The sequence below is a fragment of the Orcinus orca genome, chromosome 16 (genome assembly GCF_937001465.1).
Source record: "Orcinus orca chromosome 16, mOrcOrc1.1, whole genome shotgun sequence".
Classification (NCBI taxonomy): domain Eukaryota; kingdom Metazoa; phylum Chordata; class Mammalia; order Artiodactyla; family Delphinidae; genus Orcinus; species Orcinus orca.
The window spans coordinates 57,640,284-57,666,661 of NC_064574.1; the positions used below are offsets into that span (position 1 = coordinate 57,640,284).

At 41.7% G+C, this 26,378-nt stretch overlaps 1 protein-coding gene across 1 annotated transcript in view; it reads right to left on the minus strand.

Moving 5' to 3' along the window:
• The window catches only part of GRIN2A (glutamate ionotropic receptor NMDA type subunit 2A), a 374,217-nt gene that overhangs the window by 113,301 nt on the left and 234,538 nt on the right, over window positions 1–26,378 (minus strand). The window contains exon 3 of the mRNA XM_049699105.1: window positions 11,759–11,873. Within this exon, the coding sequence (XP_049555062.1) occupies window positions 11,759–11,873 (115 nt within the window). The remainder of the gene's footprint in view (window positions 1–11,758; window positions 11,874–26,378) is intronic.

Below are 26,378 nucleotides of genomic sequence, written 5' to 3' on the forward strand. Positions count from 1 at the left end.
ACATAGAGGCCAGTACGGTGGGGAATGATATGAAGAATCAGGATTCTTCCAACTCAGATTGTCTGTTTCAACTTTAAAGTTAAAAACAGCATAATCAAGGGGACATTGTTTTCTTCAAGTCATTTTACAACTCCCTTCAAGGGAATGAGAATTGATTCTCTTGTCTTTTCCCAACTTCAGGATTTTTTCCCTTACATGCATTTCCAATGGAGTCTTTATTTGCACACTGAGAGAAATCAAGATGATTCCGCCCCTACCTCCTTCCTTCTCAAACAGGTCCATTCCATCTTTCTAATTTGCAGAATTATAATTCAAATGGAAGGAAAATAGACTCCAAGAACTCTATAGATATGATTGCAATGAGTTTTAAAACACATTTTCAAAAGACAACGGCTACAGATAATGAACGTATGATGGAGTAATGAGGAATGAACACACGGCATATTGTAGGAGTGGAGGGCAACTGACAGCTTTAAGTTGGCAGAGGAATGCTGACTGGTTCTGCACAAAGATGCGAGAGGCTGATTATACGGCAGACTTTCATGCAACTCAGTAGAATGTTTTGGGCTAAGATCAGGAAGAGAGGCCTGGTTCAGTGGAGAATCTTGTACCTCTAACAGCCCATCTTGCAAATACTGAGAGCATGTCCAGGGATGCAGGGATGGGGGCTCCCAAGGTAGGTTTTCATAATTAAAGCAATCACAACTTTCACTATCAATATACAAAGAACCCCCAACTCTACCATATGGTGTTGTCAAAATAAAATTGACTTTATCATCTGACAGACCTGAGCTGGAATCTAGAAGTTGCCACTTACTTGCTTCTGTAACCTTGGGCCAGTCATCAATCTTCTCAGAGCCTCATTTTCTTTATATATAAACTGGGGAAGGCATGATAGTACTCATGTCAATATCTGTTTAAAAGGGGTCAAAGTAATGAATATAAAGCCCCTAGGCTATAACTAGGACGCAGAAATTATTATGTTTTATTATTATTTTTAAAATGTGGGGAAATATATCAAGGTATCAGATAGCCAATTTTCTCGTCTTCAGCATCTAGAAAGCACAGTAAGTCTTTCACAGTTTAGAGATCAACACTCAGAATATTCAATCTTTTTCTATCTGCCTTTCTCTCTGGCCCAACCCAGGCTCCAAAGCCAAGAAAAACAGCGTAGTGGGAAGTGCAGCTTCTGCTGCCAATAGCACAGATGAGAAAACCAAGCTGCAGCTACAGAAGGCAGCCTGACACAGCCACTTGTAGCCAGAAGCAGACTGCTGGGGTAGAGTACTCTTCACTGTTCTGCCTCTTTTCTTACAGACAAATGTCATTCCTGTCTGCACCATCAGCATGTAAATGAGGGAAATAACAAACATGACAGACACAATGCTAAGAAAGTAGAGAGCAGGTCCAGACAGCAAATCATGGAGGTCTGGTGGTTGTAGGTGGGTGGGAAGCAATCCAGCTACAGCTAGCTAACTGGATAAACTGTGAAATGAGGAACAAATAATAAGGGGCTTCAAATGTTTGTGATTCAGTTAATAAAATGGGCCAAATGATCTTCACCCTTTAGATAACTCTTCTTCATCCTTTAGGACTCAGGACATATGTTAGCTCTTTCGAGGAAGCCTTTTCTCATCCCTTTCCTAATACCCAGGCTGGGTAGGTGTCCTGCAGTGCCCTGGGCTTACCTCTACTATTAACACCCATCTATGTTGCAACTGAAAGTTCATTTCTCTGTCTCTCCCACTAGACTGTGACCTTCCTGAGGGTAGGGACACTGTATTATTCATTTTGGCTTCACCCACACCTACCCCCAGCCTGGCACAGAGTAGGTACATGGCAAACAGATCAGCAGTGGGTAATTGGGGGGGGGCGTCGAGAGTGGCTGACCAGGTGGATGGATGAAAGTTGGTTGGTCAGATGGGTTGATGGATGGATAGACGGACGGATGGTTTATTATGTAGATGACTGATCACTGGATGATTGGCTGGGTGGACAGATAAATAAACATATAGATCAATCACATGGGACATTCGTTGTTAATAATTAATGTATCCTAAAGAGTAAGATTTAAGTCTACAAAAAGGGCTAGGTATTGTCATTCATTCCCTCCACTCAACCTCCAAGGAAGATAATATTCACAAGAATCTCTAGGTCCTTTATGAAAATTCCCATCATTCATCCTAGAAACTGTGTCAAGTGGCGGAATGAGCACCAGACTGGGAGACTCACAAGACCAAATTTGAATATTTTCTCAGCTATTGAAAAAATGTCACTGAGTATCTCCAGGTCTTCCCTACTCAACAATCAGAGAATACCACCTACATCATAGGGTTATCACTGTAGCTGAAGTGAAATAATAAATATAAAGCCAATGTTGTAAGGTTTGGCTTATAGTAGGTGCTCAACAAATGCTTACCATTTATTTGCCTTATATTCAGAGGATGTCTAAATTCAATCCCCTTACTCTACTCACTTTCAAAATTATTTTAGAAATTTTGTATCTTTTCCCTGAAAAAGCTTGCTTGGAGCACCAATATACCAATCAGATAAAGCTTTACCATCTCTGGCTATAGCTGGATCTTGTCTCATTAACCCCTATCCAGTCAGAGACCCCTGTGGCACTATGAAAGAAGCTAGCATTCCAGGGAACATAGTTAGAAAAAAAACCTTTCTCCTAGATAATGGAGGAAGTCTATTCTATGTTCTGCAGCATTGAGACTAAAGCCTGGTGTTCATCCTCTCATTCTCTCCTTTCCTCCCTTCCTCTCTTTCCCCTCTATCACAGGAGCTCAGGGCTTTGCATTCACTTACAACACTGAAGAGTTGATGACCCAGTCAGAAAAAAAAAAAAGGTTTTCATCTGTCTGTTCAGGAGTTTCTAGAAATACTTCCAACTGAGAGGCTCTTTGAATAATTTACTCATCTGAGATCATTTCAATAATCTATTCACTCATTTTCATAATTGATGGCAAGGCAAGCTGTCAAGGGTACAGCTTTTGTCTTACATTTATACCATCTGTCAGCTTAATTATGCCCCTTCACTCTCAGACAGCTTCCTTATCAAACTGGGTTTGTGAGTTGGGTAGAGATGGATACTCCAGATGACATACTGGTTGATTCTGGTTCTATTGTAATACTGTTTATGTTCAAATTCTGCCTTCACCATTATATGACCTTGGGCAAGTCATTCATTCCATGCAGCTTTCACGTTCTCTCCCATAATATGGAGCTCTAATGATAACTGGAGCTGGCATTTACTGATCATCTACTATGTGCCAGTCAGTGTTCTAAGCACTTGACATAATATTTTGTTTAATTTTCCCAACAACCCTATGAGGTAAGTACTATTATTACCTCCCTTTTATATATGAGAAAGTGCAGAGAATATTGTGATATTTAAGTGAGATAATGTATTGAAAACACTCTGCTTGGTGTCTGGCATATAACAGGAGTGTAACAAATGACAGCTGCTGCCATCATGACCCCCCGTCAATCAACAGAACCATCATCATCATTGCCATCAATCATCTTTGTCATCAACATTCCCATCAAGGCATGTTCCCATAGAGATGTCTTTTCTATGAACTGCTCTTTTTTAAATTTCAGAAATCTAGAAAACTATTAGCAGACTATTGCCTTGCAGAAAAGCATGGTTCAATTGCTGTTCTTTTTGGAGTTAGGCTTATATTACAACTGCAAGAAAGAAAGGAACAAAGGAAGGAAGGAAGGGAGGGAGGGAGGAAGAAAGGAGGGAGGGAGGGAGGGAGGAAGGAAGGAAGGAAGGAAGGAAGGAAAGAAAGAAGGAAGGAAGGAAAGAAGGAAGGAAAGAAAGAGAACCATGCAAGACAGAAACAGATACACACACACACACACACACACACACACACACACGGAGGTGGCATTACTCATTTCAGTTTGATGTGTTCATTTGCTGTAGACCTATTGCACTTTCCCCACTGTGACCTAACAAATTGTACCGTGTAGGTATTTAAAACAGTCACCACGCATGACTCTAGGGAAGTCAGAGGATAATTTTAAATCTTTTGTAATGGCTTAATTTTCCCTCTCTGTGGCTTACATCATTTGAGAAACTTAATGATCATTATATAAGGAAACAAATTAAATTTCACACAGCTTCTGCTAAGGTGGTGATATTACCAAACCCATTTTACAAAAGGCCACTTGATTTTAGCTGTGGGTTTTGGAGAATAAAGGAAAGAGAGAAAGGGAAAGAGAGGGAGAGGAAGGGATGAGAGATGAACCATGTCATTTACAGGCATGACAAATTTCTTCTGGAAGTGCTCAGTCCAGAAATGCCTAAACACAAACCCATGCCTAAAAAAATTTTTTTTAAATCTTTCTGACTTCTCTTTTTCACAAATCTCTCAGCAAATCACACAGTCAGTGCCATGTGCTTTCAGTTCTGTTGCTGAAATTTCTCAGATGCCATTGCCACTGTTCTTGTTCACACCTACATTCCCTTCAACCTGAGCTACTTAAATAGTCCCTTAGAAAATTTCCCCAAGATCCATGCCAATCACCATTTTATTTTTGAAGAAGTAGTTTAGTTTTTATCTAAGAGAACAGGCGATGGGGTTCTTATCCTGGCTTTGCAACTTATTAGCTCTGTCATCTTGAGCAAGTTATTGAATTTCTCTGGGCCTTATTTATCCCTTTCATATGTAAAAGAGGGTAATAGTATCTGCATCACAGTGTTCATGTGAGCATTAGATACGTTTATATATTTGAACGCTTAGCACCCTGCATGGTGTATCATCAATACTAAACGAGTATTAGCTATTACTATTATTATTTTTATGCTGTTCTCCCATCTCAAGGTCTTCAACAGTACCCCAAAGGTGACTGAATAAAATCCCACAGTGTATAATTCAAACTCCAGTATGGTCCTTCATTCCCATATTTTCCCTTTAAACAATCTGCTTTTGTCTTCTATTGCCATGTAACAAATGGCCTCAAACATAGCCACTTGAAACAATGCTCCCTTATGACCTCACAGTTCTGTAGGTCAGAAGTCCAGCGGGGCTCAGCTGGGTTCTCTGCTCAGGGTCACATGAGGCCAAAACCAAGCTGTCACTCAGCTGGGCTCATAGCTGCAGGATCTGGGAAGAATCCACTTGCAGACTCATTCGGGTTGTTGGCAGAGTTCAGTTCCTGGAGGTTGTAGGACTGAAGCCCTTGTTTCCTTGCTGGCTGTTGGCCAGAGACTAAACTCATCTCCTAGTGGCCACCTGCTTCCTTGTCATGTGGCCCTCTCAATCCTCAAATCCAGCAGTCAGACAATTCCTGCTTATGCTCAAATCTCTCTGACTTCCTCTTCTGCTATTAGTTTCAGAAAACTCTCTACTTTTAAAAGGCCCACGTGTAGAGAACAAACCTATGGACATCAAGGGGGGAAAGGGGGGGTGGGATGAATTGGGAGATTGGGATTGACATATATACACTAGCTAATATGTATAAAATAGATAACTAATGAGAACCTGCTATACAGCACAGGGAACTCTACTTCACTTTGTTGTGCAGTAGAAACGAACACAGTATTGTAAAACAACTATACACCCCCCGCCAAAAAAAGGCCCATGTGATTAGGTTAGGCCCAGCCTGATAACACTCCTTTTGATTAACTCAAAGTCCACTGAAAAACTCCTTTTGCTATCTAACGTAACAATCACAGAAGGCATATCTCGTCATATTCACAGGTCATCCTCCTAGAAGAGAGGATTATAGAAGAGTGAGGGTCATTGGGGATCATTCTTAGAATCCTGCCTACCATACAAGCTATGTTTCAAACACATTGAACTCTTTCTCAAATGAGCCTTGAGCACGCTTGCCTCTGGACTTTGGCTTTCAATGGTCCTTCTGCATGGAATGGCCTCCCCACACATGTTCAGAAGGTCTCATCTGAGACCCTGCTCAAATTAGAAGTCCTCTGTATAGATGCCCTTGATCAGCCAGCCTACATGTAATATATCCCTTCTCCAAACATCATAGACTTTTATCAGAGCATCTTCTGTGGCAATTTCATACTGTCTTGCAATTACGAGCATCTCCTCATGCCCTATGACACTCTAAGGCAGGTACATGTCTCATTGCAACCCTCAACAATGGCTTGCACATAGTAGGTACTCAGGAAATTTTGCTTGACAGAATAAAAGTGTGAATAAATAAGGGTTATATATCCCAAATTCAACCATCTCTGCTTAAGGGGGACAGATTAACTAAAATACCAGTTATTTAATAACTCAATATTTGTTGAGGACACACCAGGTGATAGGAACTATACTACATCCATAAACATTTCACTTGGCACTGTTACTGTCTCATTCAGCAGAGATTACTCTAGGTGCTACAGGACTCCAATTTCCTTATTTCCTTTTCTCCTGTACCACTGCTCTTTAGCATTGCTACTAAGCTGTGTATTCCAAAGGAAGAAAGAAGGACAAAGACAGGAAGCAGGAAATCTTGATAGCCAGGATGACCTAGATGAAACCATTTTTTCAAGATAACAAAGAGTAAATCCATGTCCTAAAGCAGTAGTTCTATATCTTTAATGGGCATTGCTAGGGGAGCTTATGAAAAAGCAGAATCAGAAATGATTATTCTGTAGGTTTGAGGTAGTGCTAGTACCGCAAAAGCCTTAGCACCTTTACATCTTTCCCATGGTTACTCTGATATGGGTAGCCCACAGGACCACACATGTAAAATGACCACAATAACAGCTGTTCCTCATTTGGGGAAGTTCGTGAAAAAAAATCCTTTCATTCTCGTATCCATTCTATAAATATTTATTGAGTCACAGCTATTGAGCACCAGAGATATAGTGGTAAAGGAAAAAGTGAAAACCTGAAAACAGACAGTATTCTCTCAGTGCTAGTCATAGCCAGAATTCATGGCTTCATCAATGCACTGCCATCGTTTTTCTAAGCAAAGCAAGCACATAGTAGAAGCCATATGTATTTCTGGCTGCTTGTAGGACGTATAAACAATGCACTTCAGTTTTAGCAATTCGCACAATTGTTCTATCAACTGTAACTTACTGGTGTCCTCTCCATTATAATTTTCCTCCGTGATTTTCTTTAACATAATCATTGGAGTATGTGTATGCAGATGCCAAGTATAATGTTTGCATAAATATTTCCATCTTTTAGCAGGATGAACCTTTTGGCAGATAACTGATACCATACACACACACATACACACAAGCAAACACACACACTAGAAATCTTCTGCACATGCGTTCTTGAGACTCACCAAGCCATCTAGGTTAAATGTGGTGGGAAAGTGATGGAGGGGTAGTTAAAATACAATGATTTAGAAGGGAGGGAGTTATGACATTCTCTAATTAGAGACCCCACCATGGGAAAACTGCACCCCATGCATACACCACTGTGGGTGAAAGCCTCGATAGATCTGGTAACACACTGATATGCCACAGCCAGAACTGGGGATCAATCTTAGCTTTTTCTAAGATCTCCTTTATCGTATCTGTACTAGGAATTCTTTAACTGGCATCTGCTTCATTATGCACAAGACACAGGAACAGGGTACAACCCCTTCTTCAGTGAGCCAGATTGGAAGGTGGAACTTCTATAGAACAGAAGAGACGGCCTGTGCGACGAGATAAATGCTTATACCCCAAGTTCCAGCTGGTTGGGTTTGAGTGAAATCTGCTGCATCCAGTGAGAATAAGGAGGTGGGTGTCACTCTAAGGACAGGAGGAACTCCCTTAATTTCTCCTCTAAAATATTCCTTTCCCACCAGCTGTAATTCAGTACGATGTAGGAATTAGGAATGCAGCCTGTGGTCAGGCAGTCCTCCATTCACATCCTGCTTCTACCACATGCAGGATCTGAGGCAGGTCCCTGGCTTCTCTGAACCGGAATTTCCATTTATGAGGCAAGGATAAGAATACCTACTGTAGATGAGTTGTTGAAATGCCTAAATGAGCTCATGGACATAAAACTCTCAGCATAGTTCTTGGTATAGAGTAGCTCTTAGTAAATGGTGATTGAAGTCAGCATTACCAGCAGATTGTATAGAGGCCCTTTTAGGCATTAGAAATAGCACCTTGTGGGCTTCCCTGGTGGCGCAGTGGTTGAGAGTCCGCCTGCCGATGCAGGGGACACGGGTTCGTGCCCCGGTCCAGGAGGATCCCACATGCCGCGGAGCGGCTGGGTCCGTGAGCCATGGCCGCTGAGCCTGCGCGTCCGGAGCCTGTGCTCTGCAACGGGAGAGGCCGCAGCAGTGAGAGGCCCGCGTACGGCCAAAAAAAAAAAAAAAAAAAAAAAAAAGAAATAGCACCTTGTGGTACAGCCAAAGAAACATGTGGAAGGAACAGACCTTTCTCTGATGGGGCTCACAGTCCAAGTGAAGATGAACATGCAAGCAAATAATTATAACACAAGCTGCTAACACTCTTAGGAGTTAGTATACAGGTTTGTACAAAGTGGTAAGGACCCGGCCTGATTTGGATTATCCAGATGTAGAATCAATGGAAGGGGTGCCCTTGGCAAAAAGAGGAAAGTGTTCAAAGAGACAGGAACTGAGACAGAGAATGAGCAGATGACAAGTGACCATGAGGGCTTGGAGGATATTGGGAGGATAAGAATGAAGCTTTCTTTGCTGGGACACAGGAGAATAACCATATTTGAGAGAAGAAGATGGTGACTTTGGCTTTGGACAAGATGAAGTGGAGGTCTGTGGGCTGTCCGTGTAAGGGAGTCCTGGTGCCAAGTCTGGAGATCAGGAGATCTGGGCTGGAGAGAGGATCTGGGAGTCATCACAGTGTGGAAAGCAACTGAGATCAAGGGCACCAAAGAGAATGCAAACAGAGTGGTGAGAATAAAGAGGGAAGCAGACACATCAGAGAGACGGGAATGGGGCCCTTCATTCAGGAAGACGTAATGATGGGTCTCCCTTTTGTCTTCTGGGGCATCTCTACCATCTTTAATTAGAGCTTCTGTAGAAGAGAAGAGGGTTGTTTTACTTTAATATTTATGATTTTTGTCCCATTCATGCTTGAAGTCAAAACTGCTTTAAAAACCTTTCTTTAAATCTCTCTCCCTCCCCCTCTCTTTCTCCCTCTTTCTTTCTCTCTAAATATATATGCTTTTTAAAACTAGTCTGTATGTATGTTATATGCATGTGCATATACACACATACTTTTTTCATTTTAGACTGGTGTAACCCTAAAATGGTAAATAGAATTATTCCCAAAGCATTTTTTCAAGTAGTTAATAAGATGATTCACCATGGAGAGATCCAATCTTTTACTCAATGTCCCCACCCTCGTGAAGACTTACCCATTTGACCAAGTCAAGTCCACCCCTCTCTCCCCAGACATGGCTCAGTAATGAGCTACTTGAGGAGAGGGGTGGTATCCCATTCATCCTTGCCTCACTCTGGTGCAGATGGAATGTTGGCCATAGAGTTGGCCCACAGAGGGTGTTTATTGTGTTGGCCTGGGCTGCCAATTGGCTTGTAACCAGGGTATTATTTCCAAGCATCTCTGGGAAGGCTTGGACCCACTAAGCTGTAATGCAGAGCAAAGCCATCGAAAAAAAAAGGAGAGGCAGAGGGCATGGAAGTCCCAATTTACAAGAGGAAAGTCTGCTCAGACCTGAGTTCTATGTCTGCCGAACACAAGCAGGCACTGTGCACAGCACTGGACTAATCTACGCCAGCTGCACACAAAGGCCCAGCAGAAATGTCCCTCTAAGGGCTTGTCGTGTTTTCCAAGACACCCTCATTACAAGCTGCTTCTAGTGACTCCACTGAGTGACCTCAGAGATGAAAAGAAATCTCCCGAGTCCCAGAATAACAGCTCCCTCCTTCTGCAGACCTTCCCCTCTGCTGACCGGCTGTACCAGCATGTGCTGCTGGGGGACGGCTTTAAGGATAACATGACTGGTATTTACCTGCTCCATTGGCTTCCTCTTTCTTCGAGACAGAAGCACAAGGAGTTATTTCTGAAGCACTGGTTCCCCTGAGCGCTGAGAGAATAGACCAACTACAGGAAGCATTTGTACATTCTAAGCTCAACTCCGCAGCAATTCCCGGAGCTGCCTTTTTGGGAAATTGCTATATTTCAACAGAAATTTGAAGGAGGACACACAATATATTAAAAGGGTATTTTCTGTATGTGGAAATGAAGCCTATCAAGGGCCGCCTTCTTTTATGCAATGTTATCACCTGCACTACAGTGGCCTCCCTGTAAACAGGCTCCCTGGCAAATGAGGTACGTCCAAAGGCAGCACAGAGAATCCACAGGTGTGAGCCAAGCCTGACCCAGGACTGGTTAAATCCAACCAACGAGAATGATTTTACAGTTCCAAAAGTGATCCTCAGACTGTGTAACTTCAAAAGGTTGAAAAATAACTCCAAAATGTAATAACAAAAGGCAGAAAGGCTCAAGTTCTCTACCTCTTATTATGGACAAGAAAAAAATAACTTGCATTTTGACTTTCCATTTGCAAGAGGAGAGAGAAGCCAGAATTTGAAGGATGAATAAAAGAAAGTAAGGATACAGGGAAGCATTACAGGAAAGAAAAAAAAAAAAAGCATGTTCAAAGTCCCAGATACATAAAGGAACCAGCTCAGACGTGGAGATGTGAGCCACTTAGGACAGTGGGCTGCAGGGTTTACCAGAGGGAAGAGCAGAGGTAACACCCGGGGACAGAATCCAGTGCTTTTCTCAAGCATCACAAAAGTGCACAAAATCCCAACCCATCCCTCTCCACACACACACCAGCGTCTAAGTTCCATGAATCAGAAATTGTTGTTTTGTCTCTCCTGTTCACTGATAGATTCCAAGCATCAAGAATAGTGCCTGGCACATCGCAGGCACTGAATAAACATTTGTGGAATGAATGAATAAACCAAGTCGTCACTCAGAGCTTGGGTGTACCGCCTAAAGCAAATATCAAGTAAGCGCTCAATAAACAATGGCTATTGTTCTCATAACTAGTACTCATGTCAGGGAGTTAAGTATGAAAACTAGTAAACATTGGTAATTAATTGTGCAGGGAATCTCAATTTGAACAGTTTCAAAATATATCTTTTAATTTAGATACAATGGCATGCAATGAAACAAATCTTGTGTGATAGTCTGATGCATTTTGACAAATGTTCAAGACAAGGAATATTGCCATAACTCTAGAAAGTCCCCTGTGCCGTACCTCGGATGAGCTTTTCCTGAACATGGATTTTTTATAGTTATTATATATGTTCTAGAAAATGTGCTTTACAAGAAATACAACCCTCTCCAATCCATGATTTGCAGAAGCGATACATTTAAGTTTTGGAAATGAGTTGATTCAAAGCAAAAGACTAAGTACATGAACATACAAGGGGTTCATTCGTAGGGCAAAATGTGTGAATATCGTACCCCATTATGAGGTTTAGGCAAACTGGTGTGATCATTGCCAGAGAGTGAACACTTGCTACTGCAATGATGTGAACCAAACTTCACTGCTTTTAAATTACCTTAAGTCTTTCAAGGACACTACCTACTCAGATTTGAGAACCCAACACAACGAACAGCACACAACTGCCACAGTTCACCCAGGGAAAGTATCTCCACTTTACAGTATCTGTCTGTCTTGTTCCATCAGGGGTCATGGAATGACATGTGGAGCTGCTCAGAGGGAAATACTTTGGGAAAAGGAGTAGTTTGAGCTCCCTTGCTGCCCACACCTTTCCTGCCTCCCCTGCATTCGGCACACAGGAGGATGCTCACCTTTTCCCATTCGCGGTCCTTGTTCAGCACGATGACCACCAGCCTGGGGTGCACCTGATAGCCTTCCTCAGTGAAGGACAAGTCTTTGCCATCCCATGTCACATTGACCATAAATCTAGAGAGAGGAAGAGGAAAACAAATGTTTAGGGAAGAATTAAAGAGGTTTCAAACAAATAAGTGGATGCCACCATCAGCATAAAACTGAGAAGGTGTAAACTCATCAGAAGGAGCGTCTTATCTGCGGAAGCATCAGCACCCACACAGGCTCTGCTAACTTCCATGCATTCTTTTTCATGAGCCTGTAATCAATCCCAGAATCCCCAATCCTGTATAGGCATTAGTAATTTATTGCAGAAAGCACAGGGGATAGAACATATTTGTCCTGCCAGACTATAGACTTCTGTTCAAATGATCTTCTTACAGGAGGATCTGAAAGCATGGTTTTTTTTTTTTTTTTTTTTTTTGCGGTACGTGGGACTCTCACTGTTGTGGCCTCTCCCGTTGCGGAGCACAGGCTCCGGACGCGCAGGCTCAGCGGCCATGGCTCACGGGCCTAGCTGCTCTGCGGCATGTGGGATCTTCCTGGACCGGGGCACGAACCCGCGTCCCCTGCATCGGCAGGCGGACTCTCAACCACTGCGCCACCAGGGAAGCCCTGAAAGCATGTTTTAACAAGCTTCCCTAAAGGAAACTGCTTGCTCATAAACCACATGGTATATATACAACGTCAAAGAAATGATATCCCATTCATTCATTATTCATTCAACTAATATTTATCAAATATTTGCTACATGTCAGGACTCAGCTAGTTGGTTGGCAATAAAGAAGAAACAGACATGATCTCTGTCCTCTTAAAGCTTATAGTCTAAGGGAGAGGACAGGTATTAATTGGTTAATCACTGAACTATGAAAAGTGCTACAATAGAGGGGGCAGGGTGTGCTATGTGAAAGTGAAACAGGGGTCAGGCAAGGCTTCTATAAGGAAGTGCAGCTTGACCTGAAGGATGACTCAGCATTAACTAGATCAGAAAAGATGTAAGCACATTCCAGGCAAAGGGGACAGCATGTACAAAGGTCCTGTGGTAGTGTTTATGAAGGGCTGAGTGCAAACCAGTGAGGCCAAAGCAGAGAGAGACAGGGAAATGGGGGGTGTGGTGTGGGTGAGAAGGTAAATAGGGGCAGACAGTGCAAAGCTTTTCAGGCCATGTTAAGGAGTTTTATCTTCATTTTAAAACAATAGAAAGACATTGAAGACTTTAATCAAGGAGGTGATATAATCAGACTTTTCTTGTATCAGTATAATATGACTTAAATGTTGTGTACAGAATAGGTTTGCGGGGGACCACAGTAGGTAGAGGGGGGCTGGTCACAGTGCTCTTATTATTCAGGTGAGAGATGGTGTTGGCTTTGGTCCCATCGTGGCCCCAAAAGAGGAGGAGAAGGAAGAGTAGGAGCAGCAACACAAGTGGAGAAATACTGAGCAGGTATTCAGTGATGGGTTAGACACGAGGGTGGGGGAGAGAGAGGCGTCAAGGATGGCTCCTCGATGTCTGCCCTATACAACAACTGTGCAGTTGTCTTCGTCACAAGTGATGTCTGTCTGTTTACAATACTCTTATCTCTACCTCCCACACCCCCCACCTCAAACCACCTCGCCTGCAGTCACACTCGGCTCTGATGCAGAGCAAGACAGAGCTCATTTCCCAGGATTTGGGGGGGAGGCTTCTCAGGGGTTCACATCTCCTTGCAGCATGAGAAAAATATGATGTTAAAGACGTCCAAGAAAACACACCACTTAGCAGACACTCAGTAAATACAGTATGGTGGTTAGAAGCATTCAGAGACTTCCCCAGAAAGACAGGGTACCTCAAAGTCATAGCATTTTTTTGCATTATATTCCTTTAACAACAAAAGTAGCTAAAGAAGTAAAATATTAAGGAAGAGGACTAGATTACAAAAATAATTCCAAAAAGAGAGATTGGCCTAACTGATCACACGTCTGCCCCTGGACAGCCACAGTGCAGAAGACCTGACTGTGTCCTATGGGGGAAGAATCAGGTCTCCAAGGACAAGGTTAAGAAATTGGGGAAAAGGCAAAGAACATTTTTGTGTATCCATTCAATGGACTGTTTTGAGTCCTTCAAAAATCATGTTTTTGAGACAAGTTAATGGCATGAAGATAATGCTTGCTATTTAATGTTAAACAAGCAGAAAAGAGGATAAAAATAGGGTTTGTCTATGCATGGAAGGATCCCAGGTACTTTCCATTTTCTTTTGTGTATCTTTGTATTCTCCAAATTTTCTGCAGATAGTTTTTATTTTTAACAAAATACTGTTTAGAAACAGAAAAATCAAACACTGCTATTCTAGAAGAAGCAAAGGGTAATCACGATTCTATTTGGCACATCTGAGGCATCGCTGATCATTTCCTAGGAAGATAATTTACCGATTCAACAACGAGTTACTGAATGTCTATTGTGTGTCAGGCCTTATGGGGAGTCCCATAAATACAGAAATAAAAAACACAGTGCCTGTGGCCCCTCTTACATCCTCACAATTCAGTGACATAGACACATAAACAATGACAGTACATAGAAGGCCACTTGTGCGCCAATGCACAGTAAGTATAAGTCATGAGAATGTAGAGGAAGGGTCCCTAACGCAATCTCTGCAATGTAGGGAGGACTTCCTGGGAATCTTCAAGAGTAAAGGGGTTGAGGAGAGGTGGAGAAGAGCATTCAGAGCAGAGGAATCATCTTAAACAAGGAAGAGGCAGCAAAGGAAGTGACACGCTAGGGGAAATAGCTTAGTACAGCTGACAGGCAGTGGGATGTGTCTGGAGAGCATCCCTTAAGCTAGATCATAAGGGACCTAAAGGTCTGGATTTTGTTCAGATGGCCATGAGGATCACAAAAGGTTTTAAGTAGAGGAGTGATTCACCGCATGGAGGAAACTTCAAGGCCAAGGGCAAAGACCCATGAAATGTCACGATGGAACACTGTCCATGGAATTTCAGCATAAAAATTGCAGACGAAGCCCACCAGTGGACTTTACCTGGGCTGGCAGGAAATCTGTAACCAAGTCATTCTGTCTCTGCAGTCCAAAACTCATAGTTAGGCCTGCTGATTCATCGAGGGTTTTAGTTTGTTTGTTTGTTTGTTGTTTTTTACTGAATCCAATAAAAGCTCTCAAGCCAAGTTTTGATTATACAATAATTTGAAGTGAATAGAGTTCACGTTGGGTCAATCTAACACCCCAAATGTGGGTGAAACTGAAAAATTTAGTCCATTAGCAAGAGGTTTGAAAATATCCAATTTGATATGTGTTTGGAAACGGCAGACCAGAGGACGAACGCTTTGGGTTTGACTTGGACCCCTGGCCCGGGGAGAGCCATTCACAGGGTTATGTGGTGTGAACCGATGTCATGGTCACCATTTTAATCTAGGAGCTAGCATGCCCTGTTGAGCACCCAGTCTTCTTCTGATATGCCAGCTGAATCTACTTAAATCTCCCTCTTCTTTAATTCCCCATCTCTGTTTCCCCTGCTCATTTCCTTTCCTCCCATTTTGTAGTGAAATCAGATGGAGTTAGCAGGGACATTATTTAGATGCAATCCATCTTCTTCAGATTATATGGAAACGACTATATGGAAATTCTCACACTCCACATTGTTCTGTGTTCCTTTAAAAATCAGTATTCTGGACCAATGAGTCTACATACTCTATGTTAATATTGTCTATTTTCTTCCTTCCTTCCCTCCCTCCTTCCCTTCTTCCTTCCTTCTTCCTTCCTTTCTTCTTTCCTTCTTTCTTCCTTCCTTCCTTCCTCCCTCCCTTCCTTCCCATTAAAAGTCTTCAGTCCCCTGGGAAGGAGAAAAAAAAAAACCTCTAACAAGAATATTTGCTGAACAGTAATTTCATTATGAAGTTGGCAGGGAGCAAGTACCCATTACCTTCAATTCCCCCATCTAATTTCTAGGAAGGATGATCCGTATTTCCACAGGCTTTCTTCCCACTTAAACTTACTCCAGAGCAGAATTCTTTACCCAGGGAAAAACCATTATACACCCCACTGCTTGGTCCCCATTAACACCTGCTGGGCACTTGTATTAAACAGTAAAATCTTATCACTGTTTTGTTTATCTCTTGAAAATTGATTACAAAACTTTTAGTGACCAGATGAAATATCAGAAATTCTGGCTGCTGCTAAGCTTCGAATTACATCTTCGATGTTTCCACCAGGAGCAATAAACACATGAAGACATGCTGGCAAAACGTGGACATGGCGGAGGCTCTGATGGTTTGCAGAGGATCCACTTCTGTGTTATTATCGTCCATTGATGGTAAAGTGTCAAGTTGTTGTTGTTTTTTTAATCAGTGAAATACATAACAGAAAATATGTAAATTATGTGATGCACACACCTACAAATTTCCTTTGGTATCTACAGCCTCACGTGTATGAAGCTGAAGTCCAGGTGAAAGAAACATTTCTCTACGGCTTGCATTTTGTGCCCTGTGAAATGCTGGTGTACGGGGATCAGAAATAACATGGAAAAACAGGTGGACTGTTTTCCCTATATTATGACTGCAAAGAAATTGGGCCAGAATTATCAAGGTCTTTCTAGATCTGCTCTAATATGGTAGCCACCACCAACCGGTGGCTATGGAGTACTTGAAGTGTGGTTAGTCTGAATAGAAATGTGCCGTAAGGGCACGACATACTGGATTTGGAAGACTTTGTATGAAAAAATAGTGTAAAAGATCTCATAAACAATTTTATATTCATTTAATGTTGAAAAAATTTAGACACTGTGGTCACAGTAGGATACATTATTAAAATTAATTTCATCTTCTTTTTACTTGTTCACTGTGTGGCCAGATAATTTGAGATGATAAGTGACTACATTATGTTTCTACTGGACAGCTGTCCTGGACCATCTTTGGTGTTTCATCTTGTTTTTTAACCAGCAGATGGACGGTGTGCATCATGAAGGCAGGGACCTCTTATGCCTTGTTTTGTATTATATTTTTAGTGTCGAACAGAGTGCCTGGCACATGGCTGGTGCTAAAATAGATAGGCGCAGAGTGAATTAAAGAATGAACTGCTATTGCTAGCAATTGTTGGGATCAAAGCCTGCCTCTGCTATTCCCCAGCTGTGCCACTTGGGGTCATATATTTAAAATTCTCTGAGCTTCCACTTCCTTCTTTGTAAAAACAGATCAGGTTAAACCGTATGAAGTAACCATGATGGTTTCATGTGGTTTAACCTAACAGATCCCGCACTCCCAGGTGTGTGGGTGGAATTAGCAATAGTGCACATAAAATGTCCGGCCCAATGCCTGGTACACAGCTGTTGCTTAAATAGTAGTTAACCTTTACATAAAGTTTCCATGTATTTTTTTTTTCCACCCTGTCATATTTCCTAACACCCCACCCCAAATGCAACCTCATCCTTTTAAAGCCGGGCTTATTGCAGCCATTCTGGGTACTCATTGCCAGGATCCTTCTTTCTTTTTGTCAAAGGCCAACCATATATGGGCTGCATAAGCTCTTTCAACTATTACTTAAAGTGTCTCATTCCTCCAGATTTCTATTTTCTCTCTTTTGCCTCGTTAAGTCTCCTTTAACTTTCCAAATCTGATTATTCACAATGTTCTCTAGACATATTATTATTCACTATTTCCCTTCAGACTATAATTCTCTTACTGTTTCATAAATGCCACCAGAACCCACTCAGTGTGTCTCAATTTTCAGTTAATTTTCCATCTGCTTTGCTATTTCTCATGTTCCCCAGGCCTTTTCCTGAATCGCACTAGCCCTTAAATGCCTCCTCAAACTGCTTTAGTGTCACCATTTTTTTCATTTGTCATTTAATTTACATGTTTTTGGAAACAGAGTCACTGTTTTCTTTACCCTTTTTCAGTTCTCAAGACACTCTCATTTTTACAAAATAGTTTGGTGCTTTCCGTCTTCCTCTTGGTGGTTTGAAATCCCTTCCACTTTGATGTGTTTCTCAGCACCCTCTCATCCTCCATTAACCATTCCCTTTTGGGCACAAATCCTCTCTTTAGAGCAAACTCATGGTTTTTCGACTCCCAACTCCTGCACCACACCTTCCCCGAATACGCCCTCACACCATTTCTTTTCAGCAAGTCTCTTAATGAGTGTACTTTCCTCTTTGCCCCGGTTCTTAACTTCATATACTCATTGGTGGTTTCTCATTTCCCCTGAATGATTACCAAAGGCATGACCGAAGAGCTGAGACTTAAATGTCAGGACAGAAATGTAATAACTCCAACACATAGATCTGCATAATCCAGGCCAGCATAATTCAAAACGGACTCAGAAACTGCAGCATAATGAAAAAGAAGAAGAAGAAAAAAAAACCCAAAACAAAGAAACAAAACTGGGTTAAAAAAAGAGAGGGGAGTATTTACTCTTTCTCAAATTCCATTGTGGCCAATTAAAAAATGATAATAATAATGTTGTCTTGGCTAAGCAATACTAATTAAAAAAAATTAGAACAGGAGTGGTAAGCTCCAAAAAGGCAGAGATCTTTCTTTTGATCACTGCAATTCTAAAACACCTAAAAGAGTGTCCTGCAGTACAAGCTGAGAAGTATTTGTTGAATAACCGAACAAATGAATGAGCAGGCATAGGCTGCTGGGAACTTGCTCATTCAACGTTTATTTCCTGTGCAACAACTGTAGAGAAGCAATTCTGCAAGACGACTGTTTAGTTTAGGAATCAGAAAGCCTGGGTTAGCATGCAGTTCTGTGGCTCCCAGTCCCAGGTAAGTCTCCTAAATTCTCAGGGCATCCATTTCCTCTTCTGTAAAAGTCAAGTTATGATAGCCACATCTCTGTGTAATTATAGGGATCACATTAGATGACATTTAATGAGAGAGGTATGTAATGTGACCAGCAGAGTGTTGGCACATAATGGTGTCTGGTAAATGATGACAGCGGGGGTAGTAGTAGGTGTCACGGTTTCACATATTTATCTTTTTTCCTTCTAAAATTTGAAATTAAAAGGCTTTCTCTTAGATGCTCGAGGATCATTTTGACTGCTAATCCCAGTTTTCCAAGGGAGGCAATGAACCCTGTAGGCCCCTACCCCAAGCTAATCTGATTACTCAGAGCCCCAGGTACCCCTGGACCAGGCTATGGTGCAAGAGTGCTGACCCAGGTGCCAGCCTGCCCTTCATGACTCCTGGGCTTCCCATCTCTGCTTGGTGAGCACACCTGAGCCAAAGGTGACTTTCTGAGGACATGCCCCACCAACTATCTTTTGTAATACAATTTCTAAGTTTAAAACATGGAGTAAGTTAGGGCAAAGCTTTCTCTGTAAGTGTGACCATTCTATCTACCCCATCACTAGACAACATGCTTGACCCATTTGGCCAAAGGTTTGCAGTGGGAACAGGATCTATAGTAGGATCTAAGATGCATGCCCTAATTCTACTTTATCAGGAATTATTGGAAGCCTGAGTGTCCATTAATAAAGCAGTTCTCAGGATCTCTTGCTCCTTATATGTGTGGTTTTTTCAGGAACATGATGGGGGATGTGGAAATTCTTGAAATTCTGGATAGTATTTTGTAACACTATCAAAATAGTACTGAACATATCACCATGAACCTCTAATGGCTCTGCCTCACCTAACCATTTGGAACTGGCTGGCACAGGGGTCAATGGATTCATCCCCTGCAATGAACATCTATTCCAAGAGAGCTGGAAAAAAGTAGGCAACATGACAAGCAGTTTCTATGAACTCCCTGGATCACCTGTGTCTATGCTATCAAATCATTCAGGATCTCAAACAGGCAGATGTACATTGATGTTGACTCCTCACCTTCCCCAAATGTGCAGAATTAGATGGTGTGAATCAATTAAAAGTGCAACTTTATCCAAGAATCACTGGGTATCCCCCCTTCCTGGAACCTTAGGCCCCATGAGAAGAAGGGATTTGTCTGTCTTGTTCTCGGCTGTTCCCCCTTTCCAGAACCTGGAACAGTGCCTGGCAGAGAGAAGCTGTTCAGTACATATTTACTGAGGGAAGGAAAAGTCTCAGGTCTCTATCGTATTCTCTAGCCCTCTGACAATGAGCCCCACTTTCTCTATCTGTTCAGAGCGTGTTCACCTGTGCTCGGTGGGTCTCTGGGGACCCTTAGAGGTAACTAAGGCAGAGGAGAAAGGCTGGGGCCCAGGAGATGGCAGATCGTGGGGCTTCTCAGCCTCCATAATCATGTGAGCCAATCTCTTGTAGTAAATGTCTTTCTCTATATAAATATCTTACTACTTCTGTTTCTCTGGAGAACCCTGACTAATACAACCTGATACTACCATCTGCCAGAGGAACTGTGAAAATAAAACACAAATCTGCAGTGAATACGATGCAAAGGGGTCCCCCCTGGTTATTCATAACCTGCACAACTGTATCACCTCTGCCGGGTTACAAAGTACTTGAGGACAAGAGTACATAACTCAGTACTTTGAACTCTAGGAACATTGTCAGGTAGACAGAAGAGCAGATTAGGGATTTGCAAGCTAGAGTTGAGTTTTAAACCCTCCATTATTGGCGCTGTGCCTTTAAGCAAATCATCCAACTCCTCTGAGTCTCACCTCCCTCCTATGTCAATGGGGTAAAACACCACTGTCTTAGTCTGCTCAGGCTGCTGTTACAAAACACCATAGATTGGGTGACTTAAACAACAGGCACTTATTTGTCACAGTTCTGGAGACTGGAAGTCCTAGGTCACGCCTGGGCAGATTTGAATCCTGGTGAGGATTCTCTTCCTGGTTTACACACTATCTTGCTCTGTTCTCACATGGCCAAAGAGTCAGATCTCTAGTCTCTTCCTCTTTTTTAAGGACACTAATTCCATCATGAGGGCCCCACCCTCACGACCTCATCTAACCATAACAACTTCCTGAAGACCTCACCTCCAAATAACATCACACTGGGAATTAGAGCTTTAGCATGTGAATTTTGGGAGAATGCAAACATTCAGTACGTAACAACCACACAGCACTAATGAGAAGTTTTACGGTGCTAGGGCTAAGAGGTAGGATTGACATCTGTAAGTAGTATGAACAACTATCTCAGTTTTCCCAGAACTGAGGGATTTCCCGGGGCATGGAACATTCAGTGCTAAAACCAAGATCATAAGTTATGGACCATAAATTAAGAGTTTGGTCCAGTAAGCAACACCTCAAAAGCACATCTATCGAAAGGCCTCCAATTCATTTCTTATCAAACACATCCTCAATTCAAATAAATATTAATTGAGTACCTATACTATATGCCAGCAACATGCAGGAGATAAAATGGTTAAGTAAAAAACTTGTGGTCCTTCCCTTGAAGTCACTTACAGTTTAGAGAGGAAGCAGGTTTTATACAATAATTCCAATAAATGGTAATATATTTGCAACTAAATTCCCTGATGCTATAGGAACATTAGCAGGGGGACCTAATCTATCAGAATACTGATTAGTCTTCCATTGCTCCATTTCTACTTGCTTTTTTTCTGGGCAAACACCAAGTTGAGCTCTTGGAAGGAATCAAAAACTCTCATGCTTTCCAGGTATGAGACAGGACAGATAACATCAAGGGCTGAAACGGACCAGATACAAGATTATAGAGAATGATGAAAACCCCAGCTAAAGGCATTCAGTAAATTAATTTTAAAATAATACTGTAAATGAAATGTAGTATATCTACTAACCACTCATTTGAACTCTCTGTTCTAAATTCAAACTTAGGAATATTCATATTCCTTCCTCCAGCAAAAACCCTGCTTCCTTCTATGCCCATATAGCTCACAAGATTGCATCCCTTGGACCTAATGGAATTTAAAAGCTTTTGCACAGCAAAGGAAACCATAAACAAGATGAAAAGACAACCCTCAGAATGGGAGCAAATATTTGCAAATGAAGCAACTGACAAGGGATTAATCTCCAAAATATACAAACAGCTCATGCAGCTCAATAACAAAAAAACAAACAACCCAATCAAAAGATGCACATAAGACCTAAATAGACATTTCTCCAGAGAAGACATACAGGTGGCCACCAAACACATGAAAAGATGCTCAACATCACTAATCATTAGAGAAATGCAAATCAAAACTACCATGAGGTATCACCTCACACCAGTTAGAATGACCATGATTAAAACATCTACAAACAATAAATGCTGGAGAGGATGTGGAGAAAAGGGAACCCTCTTACACTGTTAGTGGGAATGTAAATTGACACAGCCACCGTGGAGAACAGTATGGAGGTTCCTTAAGAAACTAAAAATAGAACTACCATATGACCCAAAAATCCCTCTCCTGGGCATATACTCAGACAAAACTATAATTCGAAAAGATACATGCACCCCTATGTTCATAGCAGCACTATTTACAATAGCCAGGACATGGAAGCAACCTAAATGTCCATCAACAGAGGAATGGATAAAGAAGATGTGGTACACATATACAACGGAATATTACTCAGCCATAAAAAGGAATGTAATTGGGTAATTTGTAGAGACATGGATGGACCTAGAGACTGTCATACAGAGTGAAGTAAGTCAAAAAGAGAAAAACAGGTATCGTATATTAACACATATATGTGGAATTTAAAAAATGGTACAGATGAACTTATTTGCAAAGCAGAAATAGAGACATAGAGAATGGACGTATGGATACCAAGGGGGGAAGGAGGGGTGGGATGGATTGGAAGATTGGGATTGACATATATACACTACTATGTATAAAATAGATAACTATTGAGAACAGACTGTATAGCACAGGGAACTCTACTCATTGCTCTTTGGTGACCTAAATGGGAAGGAAATCAAGGAAGAAGGGATATATGTATACGTGTGGCTGATTCACTTTGCTGTACAGCAGAAACTAACACAACATTGTAAAGCAACTACACTCCAATAAAAAAAAAGATTGCATCCTTTGTAGGTGGCTTACTGACACACAATAAGTTCCCTTATTTGGAAAAGCAGCAACTCCCCGCCCCCCTCCCCCCCCCGCCCACTATATACACCAGAACATCTATTCTTCTCCTCTCCTTTGGCCATAAAAAATAGATCCGGTGGGAGAGGGAAGTGCACCTCTCCCAAGCTGCAACCATCAGATTCTCTTTTCTGGAATTTGAAACATGATGGTTGAGACAGAGACCAGAAATTATTTGATCGGGACAAAGGTGATAGTAAACTTCCTTCATCAGTAAATGTTGCCTCACCTTCTGACCTTTCCAAACCTTGGCTGCTTAATATTTACTTCGATTTTTCAAGATACCCCAGTAAAGTCCCAATGTGTTTTCTATCATTCCTCGTTCATTACCTCCTTTTGTTTAATTGAGCTAGTCAGAGTTAATTTGTTACTTACTACCTAAATACTTTAAATAATACATTTTACCTGGGCTGTTAAAAGATCTTACCCGGTCTCTAGACTCGCTGTATAGCATCCCTTACACTCATTTGAAGCCTGCCTGCCAGGTAAATGTTCCTAAACCTCAGTTCCGATTATATACACCTCTGCTCAAAAGCTTGAAATGGCTCCCTAATGTCCAGAGCTAAAATCCATGCTCCTTAGCCAACTTTAACTTTCAACCTTACTTTCTAAAACTGCTCTTTACGTACCTTGCATTGGAGCAGACCCAAACACTTATGGTGTCCTTGTGATTTCCCACTTCTTGGCTACTTGTTCCTACATTTTCTTCCACTGGGAAAACAGTAAAAGCTGATGTTTCTTGCTATGACCATTTCTTGATGATAGATTTTCCCCTACCTGGCCAATAGGAGTATCACTGGCCACAGTGATTGGTTCAGGGATGGGCACATGACTCAACCTCATCCAATCAGAATCCTTCTCTGGGAATATTCTGTTGCAGCTAGAGAGAATACTGCCTCTCTTGACTTAAGGAAATACCGTGACAAAAGTATGTGAACCCACACCTATTTAAATGTGCTCTTTCCCATCTCAATGGGATGAAACAGTGAGCCATAACAGAGAGAAACATGAGAGAGAAAGGGAAAAAGAGTGAAAGAGAGAGACAGAGAGGGGTTTGAAGACATCATTTGCACCTGGATCAAGATATGACAGATAAGACGTACACCCCATATATGCCTTTCCAGTAGAATAGACCAATACATCCTTTTGTTTTTGTTTTTTAACTTAATGAGAATTGGTTTTCTATAATTTAATATCATAAAAGTCTCAATGAATACGAAGATTTTTCTCCCCTGAATATTCACATATTCAGACTCCCCAAAACTGAGCACAGAGTTCACCTCTTTCCAAAATGTTCACTGAGCTTCCAGCCTCAGCTCCCTCCTTGGAACTCTCATCACTTCCTCTGCCGCTCCCTTTCTACCTTGTTGCAGAGTTTTTCACACACTTACAAATCATCTCCTTTGCTGGAGGGTAAACTCCCCCAGGGATCATGGGCCCTGTCTGAGTTGGTGCCACACGCCCTGCACCCTGAGCACAGCGTCCAGCGTATGGGAGGTGATCAGTGACCATTTGCTGAATGAACAGGATCAGATTTTCATCTGGCCAGAGCTGGAGGCCTCAGCAGCACAGAGAATGTTCTGGGGTGCTGGATGACACCTCAGAACCATCAGGACAGAGTTAAATATGTCCTGGCCTAAACAGCAGTCTAAATGCTCCCCAGTCTTATAATGAAACTTGCAGGCCCTGTGTAAATTCAGCAGTAATAATGTTTCACATCCTGCCATGGATTTCTGGTGTGGAAATCTGCCCCCCAGAAGACTCAGCTCCGCAATCCTGCCCTGCCCTGATAGTCCTATCTTCTCCCATAACTGCTAGATTGCTTTCTTGATGGGAAAGAAAATAATGTAATTATTTCCTAAAGAGCAAAGAAGAACTGCTATATCAATGATGGCTGGGTTTTTTAAATAAATAATAGAAAGAATAAAGCTCTTTTTTTTTTTATAACTCCTCTTCCTATTTGTTTACCACATCGCTTTAAAGGATTAATTTTACAACTATGGGGAAATAATTGTGGGGAGAGTAGGAAGAAGAAAGAGATGAAACAAAAGAGTAGTAAGGAGAAAAAGAAGGAAGAGAAGTTAGAAAGAAGGAAAAGTGGGGGGGAAGGGAGAGAAAGGTAGACAGGGAAAGGAGTGGAGAGAGAAGCCTGGGAAAAGGAGGGATGATATTTTCTCCCACTTGAATAATAAAACAAAATGGAGTCTGAAGCAGAGCAGGGCCCTTCAGGAAAGCTGGAAAGCACTCTGTGGGAGGAGATCCTCACAGCAGTAGGATGAGCAAGAGAGGGGGAAAGAGAGAGAGGCAAGATGGAGGGCGTCCAGAGCTGGTCGCGCAGCAAGCAGGAAGGGGACCAGCGGGAAGAGGTCCCATGTTGTGGTCTGGCACCGAGCCCTCCCTGGTGACACTGGAAAAGTAGGTCAGTTTCAGAGCTGGCTGGGGAATGAATGGTCAGCCAGAACAGTGGTGGGAAGTGCGGATGCTGAGTGAGAGGTTGACCTACGCACAGGACCTGGGAGATGGGGCACCTCCCTAGCGCAACGGGAAGAATGAAAGCCAATTCTAGACAGCACCATCCAATAGACTTTTCCCAAGGATAGAAATTAATACATCTGTGATGTCCGTTACGGTAGCAGCTCGCCACCTAGGGCTACTGAGCTCTTGAAATGCGGAGAGTGTGACTGAGGAACTGAATTTTCCATTTTATTTTATTTTAATGAATTTAAATTTAAATAGCCACATATGGCTACTGGCTGCCATGCTGGACAGCTCGAGTCTGAAAGCCGTGTGGATCACATTCAAGAAGGAACTGATTGCCAAGAGGAACCAAAAGGCTGTTTTGTGAAATGTCATAAGTGTACGTTTCAGGTGGCACACAGATTCGTTTCGATGGTGCATGGGTTAACTTTATTTGTAGGATTAAATTTGTTTATTTTAATATATATTTGAAAGTGGAACTAGCATATCAGACACATTATTTCACAGATATCATTGCTTAGGAAGAAACTATAGTGAAATTTTATCTCTAAAAATGTAAATCAATGTAAATAAAAAGTACTATGTGAAAAACATCACAGTGGGTTTAGAGTTATGAAAAAGTAATAAACATATTCATATAAATGGAATCATACGATGTGTGGCCTTTTGGGCCTGCCTTCTTTCACTCAGCATCATGTCTTCAAGGTTCATGCATGTTGGAGCATGTATCGGCATTTCATTCCTTTATGGCTGAATATTATTCCATTCTATGGATATACAGATTAAGCTTATCCATTCATCTGTTGAGGGACATTTGCTTACACCTTTTGGTTATCGTGAGTAGTGGTGCTATCGACATTCATGTACGAGTTTTTGTTTGAATATCGTTTTTAATTCTTCGGGGTATATAACTACGAGAGGAATTGTTTGGGGTAATGAAGAAGATAGAGGAACTAGTTATCTGCGGAACCACTATCTGGAACTAGACAGTAGTGATGTTTGAACAACACTGTGAATGTACTTATTACCACTGAATTGTACAGTTTAAAATGATCAATCTTATGTTATATGTATTTTAACATGATAAAAAACTGGTTTTAAAAAAGTAACAAAGAAAATAAGTAGTT